This window comes from Erigeron canadensis, chromosome 1 (assembly GCF_010389155.1).
Source record: "Erigeron canadensis isolate Cc75 chromosome 1, C_canadensis_v1, whole genome shotgun sequence".
NCBI lineage: Eukaryota > Viridiplantae > Streptophyta > Magnoliopsida > Asterales > Asteraceae > Erigeron > Erigeron canadensis.
In genome coordinates, this window is record NC_057761.1 from 163,827 (window position 1) to 177,618 (window position 13,792).

The 13,792-nt window shown below is 36.7% G+C and overlaps 1 protein-coding gene across 1 annotated transcript; it reads left to right on the top strand.

The window, feature by feature from the left end:
* Positions 1-11,709: 11,709 nt before the first annotated feature.
* LOC122611147 (pectate lyase-like) lies at positions 11,710-13,254 on the top strand. Its single transcript, XM_043784126.1, has 3 exons — positions 11,710-11,939; positions 12,004-12,919; positions 13,030-13,254. The coding sequence occupies exons 1-3, from the start codon at positions 11,710-11,712 to the stop codon at positions 13,252-13,254; spliced, it is 1,371 nt and encodes a 456-aa protein (XP_043640061.1).
* The last annotated feature ends 538 nt before the right edge of the window (positions 13,255-13,792 follow it).

Sequence of the window (13,792 nt, forward strand, 5' to 3'; positions counted from 1 at the left end):
ACTTGAAGATCAGAGGAAGTACAGGATCGTGGTGCTAATCAGAGTGATCTTGATAAGAAAGACTTACATCTCTATACCTTGTTTTCATGTCAAGAGAGAAAATGGCTTGATTTATAGATTCAATGAAGCTCACTTCAAACTTCTGCCGGTTGATGACATAATTTTCCTCTACAACCACTATGTGAATGCTATTCAAAGATATCGTGAAGATCTTATTGCCTTTGATGCAGTGAAGAGATACATGTCCAGCGTAATTCAACATGCATCATTGGAAGATTTTTAGATTGGGTTTGAGTTGGTTAAGAGGAAAATTAATGTTCCGTATCCAGATCAAAGTCTTTACAAGAAAGGTTGAATATTGGTCATGTTCTCGAGAAACCAACACTTGAAGTAATATTTCTTAACAGTAGGAAAAAGAAAATCTTTCTTAAAATGTGCGACCTTGTGTCTTACTCTGATGGAACCCTGGAATTCTGCAAGAATGTGATGTTATGCTTATCTAAAGATGAAGAGTCAGATCAAAAGAAAGCTCTACTTGATAAGGTAATCAGCAAGATTGATAAAAGGCTGGGTTTCAGAGAGAGTATTAGAATGATAAGGGAGGCAAAGAACGTTAAGAAATCCAAGTACGTTGAGAGAAGAAGAGGAGGATGCTGGATCAAGTATGAACCAAGTAATGTTTTGGGACCACACAACATTCCTCCTAGAGACTATGATGCAAACATGGTGGTCCCCGAAGATAAACCTAAAGGTGACAACTGGTTCTTGCATCCACATGAAAACAGACCAAGGACTCGAGCTTAAAGACTGTTGAATCTTGGATACATTTTTGAAAAATCACTACTAAGGGGGAGATTGTTAGAAATATAATTTCTAGTAGTTGATTTGTATGTTTATAATACTTTGTATTTGTTTGTATTTCTTATAAGTATGGAAGGGGGACTAGTGTAAATTATATAGGAATATATAAAGCTCCCTCCATAGCTTTGAATTGTAAATTTTACACATTTTCATGCTATCCAATCTTTCCACACACACTTACTTTCTCTCTCGGCATTTACACACACGACCTCCATTTTCATACACTAAAACACATAGTTAAGCTCAAATACAAACATTACATTAGAAATTTCATCAACATCTTTTAACTTGACTTGATTGTCATTCTTAGAATTCTTGACTTTCCTATTTGGACATTCATTAGCTATATGACCTCTCTCACGACAAGTATAACATTTCCTTGCTTGTTGTTTTCTAGAGTGACCATATTCTATTTTAGGGATTTGTATACCGTACTCCTTCATTTCATCTATGGTATCAAGCGTATGTATTGCTTCTTCCATAGTTCTTGCGGGCTTAAAAAGAGCATAATGTCTATTCCTATATGGAATTTGTTCTGCTAACCATTCTTCTTTATTTTCTACACACCAAACTTCATTAATTCTAGATTTAGGCTGGATCCTAGTTATAGATACTTCTCTATCATAAAACACTATATCATAGTCTTTCAAGGTATAGTATACTACCTCATTAGGATCAAAATCTAGTCCAGCCTCTGTTTCATTTTTACGATCTTGTTGTAGAAGTAAATCAGAATCTTTAGTTTCCTTCTTAAGAATAGCATTTTCATTAGTTAAACTAGTTAGATTTTCTTTAAGCATTAACACCTCAAGTTTCAAATCTGACACCATTTTACAAACATCAACGATTGAAAATAATGAACATGATACCTTTTGATCTGCAGCCTTGCAATCTGCCATGTATGCAACGAAGTCTTCAGTTGTCATACCTTCAGGTATCACAAAGTTCTTCATTTGATCTTCAATTCTCTTATTAGACATGTCATCAACTGGCTTAGTTGACTCCACCTTTTCTTCAGATGTCTTAACAGCAGTCACAGCTTCACTTTCAGGTCTCACAGTCTCAGCAACTTTTCGAACATTTTGCTTCACTATCTCAGATGCATTCTCTTTAGTTGAGTACACAGCATAATCAATTGTTGCGGCTACCTCATCATAAACTTCAACCATGTAAGCATGATTTTAGGTATCTTCTGATTGTGTATCCCATTGATAAGTACCATCCGGATCTTGTACATCCACTGCCTTTGACTCCATAAACTGAGGAGTACTTGCTTGTTGTGGAGAAGCAGGTAATGTTATCATGGCTTGAGTTTTCTGACTGTTTGAAGGAGTAATACCGCCTTGATTGTAGTTTTGTCTACCAGCAACGGTATTATTATTTCTCTTAGGTCGTTGACACTCTCTAGCAAAATGACCAAATCCATCGCAATTATAACATTTCACCTTGGATTTGTCAAAACCTTTAGTGCCATTTCCTACAAATCTCCCTGTTCTCTGAGTGAACCTTCTGACCTTAATGGTAAGCATAGCTAGCTGCTATTGTAGATCCATTTCTTCTAAATCATCAGGATGTATTTGATTGTAGTCCTTATCGATCAATGCAGGATCAGTAACCTTTCCTCCAATAAATGCTTCATGAGCAATACAAAAAGCTGAGTAAATACTCATTCTACCTTCTACAGAACTCATACTCATTGGCATAAAATGGAAGGATTGTGCATTGCTCTTGACATTCGAAATTGTATTGTCATAAGCAACATATCCAGCAAGACCTTCTACATCTACTATTGGTGTAGCTTCAGCACCACTTAGAAATGCATTATTCCCTGAGCTAGTACTTGCCAAATGAACATAATTGGCATGATATAGAGACGGATCTTGAGAAAATTTGAGTGAGTATCCTTAATTCTTCTCTTCATATCTCTGTTCTTAAGTTTGGATACTACCATTTCAAAATCCCACGAACTATATTCCTTATCATCTTGTAGATGATGAACATAATCAGTCCATGTTTTAGGTAGTGAGTCCCGAAACTTATCAACTAACTCAGTTTGAGGATAGACAACCTCAAAATATGACAACTCAGTGGTCAAATGACTGAATCGAGTAATAATCTCATCAAGAGATTCTCCTTTCAGTCCATTGAAGACTTCATATTGGCGTTTCAGAAGTTTGATACGATTTTTCTTCAAAGTTGCTTTAACATCCCAAACTTTTTAAGTTTGTTTATTTGACCTTCCGTTAGTCAATGTTAAGTTTCGTTAAGTTTATGTGCCCTATATGGGATTATGTGATTAAATGCTTATTTGTTTAATATTAAATGACTAATATGAGTTAATGAAAGTAATTAAAAGTAAAGTATGAAAGTTAAGTTCTTGTTAGATTGTAAAGACTCTCGATAGGAAAGTTATGCTAAGAAAGTAACGTTTAGAAGTCGAGGGACCTAAGATGAAACTTTAGGAGATGATGGCCAGGGGTTAAGTGGCAATTAGGCATCCCTAATTGTCATTCTCCAGATGATACGTGTGTGAGAAAACCCTCAAGCCGCCCCCTTCCCTCCTTCAAAGAAAATCGCTTCCGAATTCTTCCGTTTCGGGCAAGTTTTGTTAAGATTATGGATCCTCTTGATCATCTACAGGTAATATGGATATTTTCCCTTTGATTTGTGATCATATGAATCAATTATTCCTGGTCTTAGGGTTTGGGTTGGATTCAATTACGTTTATAATCGATTTTAGGTCATTACGGGTTTTAAATCGATTGTATAAGGTTGGTATATGATTCATGGATCAATGGGTGTTTTGGAGGTGTCAAATGGGTTTTATTTTAAGTGTATTTGAGGTTCATAAGACTTGGAGATTTGTTAAAGTCGTTTGGAATGTGTTTGGTTAGGTTTTGGAGTTGTTTTTCACGTCCGGTCGTCGTAACTCCCGTTACGATTTTGTAACTCCCGTTAGCTGGGTAACTGTGATAACACCTCCACTTTAACTCCCGTTACAAATTTTCCTAACCCCCGTTAGGCTCGTAACTCCCGTTACAAATATTCGTAACTCCTGTTAGGGATTGATTTTGTTAACATTTTTAAATGGACATAACTTTTGAACCGTAACTCCGTTTTTGACAAATAAGTTATCCACGGAATTGTGAGAGAGTCTAATTTCTAATAGTAATGCTTTCAAAATATGATTATGATGTCAAGTTTCCTGAATGGTTCATTTAGTGAGGGAATGTCGAGTTCCTTCAGGTTATGTAAGCTCTAAAGTATTAAACGAACCTCCGATGCATCAAGTCTTGTCATGGGTCATGTTTATAGGCATCTAGTCTTGAGTCATGAACATAAGTAGCAGGTAATTGATAGCTCATTATGCCATTCAATGATTATAGGTAGTCGGGAGCACTTAGCAATCACTCTAAGATACTCTTAACTGGTTGGTAAGTTGTACCGAGGTAAGATAACATCTTTTGTCACCTGGTGGTACAACAAAATACGTTTTCATAAGTAAAACCTTCCAAACATTTATGTATGATTGAAAGTAAAGTAAAGGGGATTATGGGAGGTTGATATGGGATATGATGCTTACCTTTCTATGATGAATGACATGTATATGCAGGTTGCAAAGGCATAAGGTAAGTTCTCATATCATGGAATGATGATATGCTTATGAAATGTGAATAAGATATGATGCCATGTTTATGTTATGTGATCATGATACGATGTTATGCTTAAGCTAAATGATCATAATGTAATGATATGCTTATGTAAAGTGAATATGTAATGATGACATGAGTATGATAGGTGATTATGAAATGATGTTATGATTATGTTATATGATCATGAAGTGATGATATGTTTATGATAAGATTTAACGTGTTGCTTGATCACCTAGTCACTAGTCCTTTGATTAGGATTGCCATGTTCACGTGCACGTTAAGGGCCCTAAAGTAAAGATGATATGTGATTAACTTAGGTGAAAGTGTAGCCTAAACTAATGTAATGATGAAGTCTCGAGCATATGTAAAGTTGTGTTAAGCTTAACCCGTGCTAGTTGTAAAACAAGTGCGTATGTGGTCACTTGAGTTGCTCCTTGTGGCATAGTTATGTTTGTTTATTCTGGGTGGAGTAACTAACCACCAATGCGTAAAGGCACAAACGGTTTAATCAGTTGGAAATGACTTTGTCTTTCCTTAACGACGTCGATGGACCCCTTATTGGTTACCCATCATGTCGGGTGTGAGGACTCCATGTATGGTCTATGACCGCCTACACACAACCCCACATCCCTAAGCATGTGTGGCTTATGTCACATAGCCTACGTCTAGGCAAAAGAAAAGTAAAGAAATAAAGAAAGTAAAGAAAGATGAAAAGTAAAGCTTTATGATGATAGGCACACTTAAGATTATGATGTTCCTAATGTGTTATGCTATATGATGCTTATGATGTTCATGATGTTTCTTATGTTTATGATGTTTATGATGTTCATGATGTTTCTTATGTTTATGATGTTTATGATGCTCATGTGATATTAACATATAACGATGATATGATTTTGTTAATATATCTAATCGGCAAATGTTTTCAAATATGTTATCCTTACTTAGCTAATTTATTAGCTAACACTTACTCTTTTGAAAATGTTGTGCCATCAGATTAGATGAGTTTGGAGCTAGAGAAAGGATAGCTTGGTGAGGATGGGTAGAGACATTAAAGACGATAGCATTTACGTTCTTTATGCTTAAACTACCCTTAGCCTTTTGTTTGGTCACTTCATTTATGATATTATGATTAAAGACTATGTAATAATGCTTGGCATATATATTGGTGCCAACACTTGGATTTTCTTTTATTATTTCGATGATTCATTTAGTAACACCAAATGTTTTCAAAAGTTTCATCCGGTTACGGATGTGCAGATTTATATGTGATCCTTTTCCGCTATTATTAAACGCCGTTAGGCGCAAGTTTTTTGAAAATCCAGGTTTTTAAATGACGGGTGTTACAGTTGCATCACCCTCACAATATCTTTCGAAGGCATCCCATAAGTCCTTTGAAGTAGAGTACTTTTTGAACAAGTGTACCTTTTCATGTGTGAAAATCTAGTTATATTAAAATCCTTAAAAATACTCTGAATCGAGTACCACACACAATCGGGCAGTGGACCAGTCCGTATGCAATATAGATTAAAGCAAGTAAAGGTTCGTTCCACGGAGACTACAAAGAGCTAGCGAGTTTTAAGTAGTTAAAAAGATTTTGGTTTTAAAGACACCACGTCATCTTGATTTTTATATTAAAAAGTTAGTTGATTGAAAGAGTTAGAAATTCCTAATAATTTATCGAAAAGAGAATTGTCTTATATCAAATAAGATGAGAGGATCATCCACTTTCGACTCCGTGATACACTAACTCCGGTTGCATTTAAATTAAGACCCAATCCAAATATGTTGACAAGATAACCTAGACTCGAACAAAGAAACTCACTTGGTGGCCGACAAGCTTATAACTCTATTCAAACCCATTAACTAACTAGTTCAATCCTAAAAAATTGGCACCACCAACGTTTAATAAGATTTACCCCAATTAATTAATTTGTTTTGGTTAAGTATTAACAATCATGTCTACTTGAAATTAATGTGACACCATCAACTATTAACTCCAATTAACCAATCGTTTCCTATAACTACTATGTCGTTTACTATCACTCCATGAACTAGCACCAATTACTCATAGAAAAATAATTGAAATCAAACTTATATACTTCCGACACAATCGACAAAGCATGTAAGAATCACCAACAAGCACGATAATATAGAACAAGAAAAACGATTCATTAAGATCACAACATAACGCTAATAAAATCAACTTGGATTAAAAATATGCAACCATAGTCAATGTATTACTTCATCTCAGTGGATGATGAATTATCTAGCTACTCATAATCATAAACATAGCACAAAGAGTAAAAGTATGAGAGAACATATCACCTTTCCTGAGGTAAGGCCATAGTAAGAGTAAATAAAGCCTTTCCCTCAACAGCATACCTCTTCCTTTCTTCAATCGGCATATCGATATATGTATATCTACCGATTACTCCATTCTTCTCATAAGTAGGCCAATCAAAACCTTGAGTTATCACAACCCACATATCAATATCAGTTAGGCGAATGTAATCTTCAAATCATCTTTTCCACATCCAATAGTTTTCCATACGGAACAGCTTTGGAGGTGTGTTCCCACGACCAACTTCATGATCGTGCATGATTATCTGACTGATTAGTAAGGCATTTAGAGAATTTGCAGCAGCTGGTATGGTAGTCATTTCAAATCTTTTTATGATAAAATCAAACGAAATAACGATGTAGTTCGCGTGGCACGAAGTCACACAAGGATCATGTGACAAGAAGGACACACGAAGTCACACGAGGAGCACGTGACACGAAGACACACGAGGTCACGTGAGAAGCACGCGACATGAAGACACACAATGTCACGCTTCTGAGCACGAAGATCACCTCGTGCTGACGTAAGCACGAGGTCGCACGAAATCACGAATTTCGTATTAATTTTTCAATCAATAGCAAATCGAACGGTCTTACACATTCTGGTAATCAACCTTAGTGCTCTGATACCACTTGTAGGTTCATATGGTTGCGTGGATCATAATAAGAAGTGATTTGTTATGTCAAGAGTGCGGAATCCTCTTGAGATAACAAGATTGCTATTGCCTTTTGCTGATTAATGAGCAATTAACCAACCTAAGGAGACACACAAGATGTTGGTTCGTGTAGATGATCACACGAGCAACACTTATATTCAATTCGTGAGTTTATGATAATCTCGTTCACTATCAATCACCTAATTTCGTAGATTAGGTTTGTATTTATACTAATAGGGTTTTGGTTCGTGTGGGCTTAGGCCTTAATCGAAGTAATCAAGCCCAAATGACAATTAACCAATCGACCTCTAGCTGACGTCGGCACGAGGGTAATCCTATGTACTGATGACATCAACACAAGGGTCATCCCTTTTGACTCGTACATAACATCCAACCATCGTTTAAGTATTCTACAACACTTATAAACCTTGGTTCTATGTTCTTATACCTGCAAAACAATATATAACACACAAACACAAAACAAAACATAAACAAATATAATATTGAAGTTCAAACTTAATCATTAAATACCAACAAAAGTTCTTATTTAAATGATTACAAAAATAGTTCCTAAAACATAAACGATAATCAAAACTATGTTGCTATTGTCACACAAATCTGCATCTACAACATGCAATAGTATGAACTCACATCATGCCAATAGTGTTCCCCTGGCCATTGAAATAGGTTTATAGTCAGAAACCATATATGTCTCATAAGAGTTTTAAATGTGCAATATATTATTAAGTTGCTCCACCATAATGCACAAAGATGAGACTTCAAAAAATGTTGGAAATAGTGTTGGGAAAACAAATGTGCCTTGGAAGTGTGTGAGCTCATGCTTTGATTCAGTTTGAAACTGTCTGATTACACTAGACATTAGTATGGTTGTTTTGGGTATGAGTTGGAACATGAAAGAGATGTACGTATTCAATAAAGCCATCATTGGAATATTGTTTATGGCTTAAGTTTTTCATTGACATGATTTAGTTTTCCCAACATTAGGGGGAGATGTTCTCAACATTAGGGAAAGTGAAAAGCAGCTAAAGAAAGTAAGATAGAATTATTAAAGATCCTCACACCAATAAATATAAGCTTATAGTTTGTGGGATAATTCATTGAAAATATAATTGCCAGCAATGTTAACTGACCCAAAAGTTGCTTATGCTCCAATTGTTAATAAGTCTACGCACATTTGAAAGTGGTAGAATAGTCGATTCCAAATAAAAAAACGAGACTTACGGAATCGAAAATAAATGAAAACGACGTCGAGATTGATTGAATATGATAGCGCAAAGAGTATGTATAATGGTGAGGATCTTGAAAGCATGCATGCACATAAATTGATATGTTATGAATGATTGGCCAAGATGAAAAGACACTGGTAGTTTGGGACATGAAGTTCAAGCACTCTTGAAAGTGCAGAAATTATATGATAGAAGCAACTAAATTAAAAGTCTAGGAAAATGAGAAAGTATTTATTCGCGTCTAGAGTATAAAAATAGAGCTCCTTTGATATTGAGATTCCATGAGGGATATAAAATGAATGAAGCATGTCTCATGATTTAGAATGCTTGAAACACGTGTGAAAAGTTCTCGAGAAAAGAAAATATTATGTTTGAAACTTATAAAGATACCCGGATATTAATATGATATAAGTCTCATGTATTTTATTATCATTGGACTCTGAAAGAATGTCCAATGATGATTGAATAATTAAATGTGAAATAAAAGACAAGGTTTGACTTGTTTATAAATCTTAGTGATAAATGACGTCATGCTTATGAGGTCAAATGATACTCTAATGCCCCTTTTGACTTTCAAGATAATGATCACAATGTTGAGTTGAAATTGTCACTGAAGTAAAGAGATTTATTCTATTCAGACACTTAATATGCCAAACATCAAATATATTTGGGAATGATAAGTATTTTAATTAATGTGATCAAAAGGGGGAGAAGATACGCGTTGCACTTTTTTTCCTTTGAGAAGGCTTTGTCCCACTTGGTTTTCCTGTCAAGGTTTTTAATGAGGCAACATCCTCAAGCGTATCAAAAGAATTATGTACTCTTTTCCCTTCACTAGAATTTTGTCCCATTGGGTTTTATCTAGTAAGGTTTTAACGAGACATAATGTATTTAACTGATGGACATCCAAGGGGGAGTATTATAGATAAATATGGAATGGATGTCCATGTCCTTTAATAGATTAATTAGAGAGATATTTGTATTATATTATAAGATCTATTTCATGGAGAATAAAAAGCATTGTATTATATATTGAGCCTCTGTATGAGATGAATAATAGAACTCTCCATTCTCTCTATATTTTTGTGTTTTCTTTATTGTTTGTTCTTTATAATTTTACTTGTTCAATTTATCTTTCTCAACTTGGATGTCGTGAGGCGGACCTTGGAAAGTTTTAACATACGCAGTAGGGTTTCGCAAATCTTCCAGACGTAGAGCACACAGGGCTTTGAACCCAAATACATTACCAGCGATGGAAGTAAACATGTTAGTAACAGGACCTTCTTCAAAAAGGTCTAATGAGTAAGCTACATAAGCAATAAATTGATTTTCTTCTCCAGGAACAGGCTCGATTCCATAGCATCGCCCTTTGTAACGATCAGGGAAAAGTATCTAGAACTTCCCCACCATGACCTACCCCCCAACCTAAAGTAGCTAGGTGGGAAAGTAAAATTAATCCTTGTTCATACATAGGCTTCTCTGGAACGAAATTTTCCGATTTGACGGTTCGATCTATGATTTATCATTCATGGACGTTGATAAGATCCATCCATTTAGCAGCACCTTAGGATGGCATAGCCTTAAAATTGGTTCGTAGCCATGTGCTCTAATCCACTGAGCTACAGGCCCCACTCCGTCTCCACTGGATCTGTTCCCGAGAGTACCTCAAAAAAAGGAACCTTTGCTCTCCCCAACCGTTTCGGGTTAAAAAGATGTCAAAACGCCTTTATAATAACGGCGCATTCCGAGGTGTGAAGTGGAAGAGAAGGGATGTCATAGTTGGGGTTTTGAATAAGACGACCTTTTTCTTTTGCATTTTTTTCATATTGAAAAAGTATGAAGAATGGGAGGTGTGAAGTTTTTATCATCCTGGCGTCAAGCTATTTTTCCGCAAGACCTCCCCTACAGTATCGTCACCGTAGTAGAGTTTAACAAATGCAAAATTCGAAGGGGGTCAAACTTCCTGTTCTTGGAAAAAAATGAATATGAAATTCAAATTAATAAAAGAACCCATTTCGGTACTAAGGGAAGGTTGATAACCCACAGCGGAAGGCATTCTACCCAACAAGGTGGATACTTCAGATCCTGCTTGGACAAAACGGAAGATATTGTCAATAAATAAAAGTACGGAACTTTAGGGCACCCTTGGGGGGGGGGGGGGCATCCACTTTTTGGGGAATATGAGTTGAAGCAATAACAAGAATACTTCTAGTTTCATATTAATATAAATCTATATTAACAAATTACTGATCCAATTTTATGATCGAAAAGTTGGAAGAAGAAAGGATTTTTTGCTTAGACGTATGGAATTGGGTAAGCATTTTATTCGAACAAATATAGAACCAAAATGGATGGTTTTGTGGACATGCAGGAGAGAAATGCTATCCCCATCGGACCAAAGTCTGCATTGAAGCCCTTACAAATTAATGGGTTATAGAAGTTCATTGAGATCTTCTTTTTATAAATCAAATAAACTTCGATTCTTGAGGCCTTTTTTGAATAAGGCAATTCATTTGGGACCCTGAATCGGGATTTTGAGCATAAAGGTTCCACTGGCCTGTAAAAAGTGGGCCTAATCCTTGGGGGATGTGGTAATACATCTAACGTGATAGACGGAACTGCCATGAAACGACTTATTAGTCGATTTATTGATCACAAGTTTTTTCCTACCTTCTCTTTGAATTTATTGTAGACTATATATGTATAAACCACATATATAAACCAGTACTAGCTATATACGCTGTAATATTCTTGGATAATAGAAATCTAATTTTAGAAGCAAATTAGTTTGACCGTACATTTCTGTTGGCAGATATATTTTCAATTCCTGTTGAGATACATTTTTGGGAGTCCGCATATATATATATATATATATGTTTTTGAATTGCATATATATATGAAATTGTTTCAAGGATAGTTATTGCGTATGATCATCCTGCTGCTACAATCATGAAGGTGAATCACTGTGGCTGGATTCCCCCAGTGGTTCCCCTTTTTGGCTTGTTATTATTGGCTTCTGCCCCGACGACTATGTTAGGTGGGACGGATAATAATATAGGTATTGTACATTTAGACAGCTTCACAAAAGAACGTGCTCATAATGCCACCAGGGCTGCCATCAAAGCATACAATCCTAACCCCGAGTCGGCCATCCTCAATTTCAGCAAACTAGTTGAGGAGTGAGTATTTTTAATAATGATGGATAATATTGCATGTATGTTTAATTCTTGCGGATGCATGCAGGTCTTTAGATGGAATTACCAATAAGCGGAATTCGACCCGGAGGAAGCTAAAAGGACGTGCTGCTGCAGGTAGATGCATGGCTACGAACCCGATAGACAGATGTTGGAGGTGCAATAATAGAAACTGGGCAAAAAACCGCCAAGCCTTGGGGAGATGTGCACGTGGATTTGGAGAGCACACGACAGGGGGGATGGGTGGTCGTATCTATGTGGTCACGGATGTTTCGGATGATGACATGTTGAACCCGAAAAAGGGAACCCTGAGATATGGGGTGATCCAAGACAGACCGTTGTGGATCATCTTCCAGAAGTCTATGGTGATCACCCTCAAGCAAGAGCTTATAATGAATCATGACAAGACTATTGACGGGAGAGGGGTTGAAGTTCACATAGCATACGGCGCGGGCCTCACCATTCAGTTTGTTCACAACATCATAATTCATGGGATTCGTATACACCACATCGTGTCCAAGAGTGGAGGAATGATAAGGGACTCCCCGGGTCATTACGGATTAAGGACCGTTAGTGACGGGGATGGCATCTCTATATTTGGCTCCAGCAGGGTGTGGGTGGATCACGTGTCGCTGGATCACTGCACAGATGGTCTGATTGACGCCATCATGGCTAGCACCGCTATCACCATCTCCAACTGCAAATTCAACCATCACAACGACGTGATGCTGCTGGGGGCAAACGATAACTTCAGGGGAGACGAGATAATGCAAGTGACGATCGCATTCAACAGGTTCGGCAAGGGGTTGGTGCAACGGATGCCAGCGTGCCGCTGGGGATTCTTTCATGTGGTTAACAACGACTACAACAAATGGGAAATGTACGCCATCGGCGGGAGCCGGAACCCTACCATTATCAGCCAAGGCAACCGATTTAGAGCTCCTGATAACGTCCATGCAAAAGAGGTACGTACTTATTGTACGTACGTAGATATTAATTAATTAATCAACACGTACGTACATTTAGTAGGTAGAATGAATTAATTTTATATCAATTGTGACGTGTATATATATAGGTGACCCATCGGGATCACTTTCCTAAGAAAATATGGAAGAAGTGGAAATGGAGAACGGTGAATGACCTTTTCCTTAACGGGGCTTTCTTCGTGGCGTCGGGTGACCATTCGGTTATTGCTCAGAAGCATAAACGGCATATGGTGCAAGCCAAGGATGGATCTGCTGTTGGTCGACTCACTCGCTATGCGGGTGTGCTCCCATGCACCCATGGCAGACCTTGCTAATTACGCGTTATAGTTAATTAATTAGCCAGCCCCGACGCTTGTGTACGTATGAATCATTTCCCAATTAAGATTCATTAATTGATTAGTTAATCTAGCTAGTAGTCACTACACTGCATGCTTAGTTTCTAGCTAGTAATTTAAAGTGTTTATTTGGTTCATTAATCAGCCCGACTACTGACAGATGCAGTTTTTTCTTTCTATTAAGGACTTGTATGTTGGCCCAGTGATTTGATTTAATTTGTTGCTTCCCTGATCCGCTTGCACTACTTTTATTCTTAATTAATTAATTGAACAGCATATTTCACAAGTACTATACGTACGTACTTACTAACAATAAAGACGGAGATTGATCAGGAAGGGAGGAAATAAACAGAAACTAAGACGGAGATTGATCCATCGATCGATCAGGTGATATATAAATAAATGTCAAATTAATTTTGTTGATCACTATATATAGATGTCATTGAGAATAAATAGCAACCAAACGTACAGTAGTAGTTATCACAAATAATTGCCATCGATCCCTAGTAATTAATTA

Excerpts from the sequence above, each read along its gene's own strand:
- LOC122611147 (XM_043784126.1), top strand. The coding sequence starts at position 11,710 with ATGAAGGTGAATCACTGTGGCTGGATTCCCCCAGTGGTTCCCCTTTTT. Across the intron at positions 11,940-12,003 it reads TTCAGCAAACTAGTTGAGGA|GTCTTTAGATGGAATTACCA; the intron begins GTGAGTATTTTT and ends GGATGCATGCAG. Across the intron at positions 12,920-13,029 it reads ATAACGTCCATGCAAAAGAG|GTGACCCATCGGGATCACTT; the intron begins GTACGTACTTAT and ends GTATATATATAG.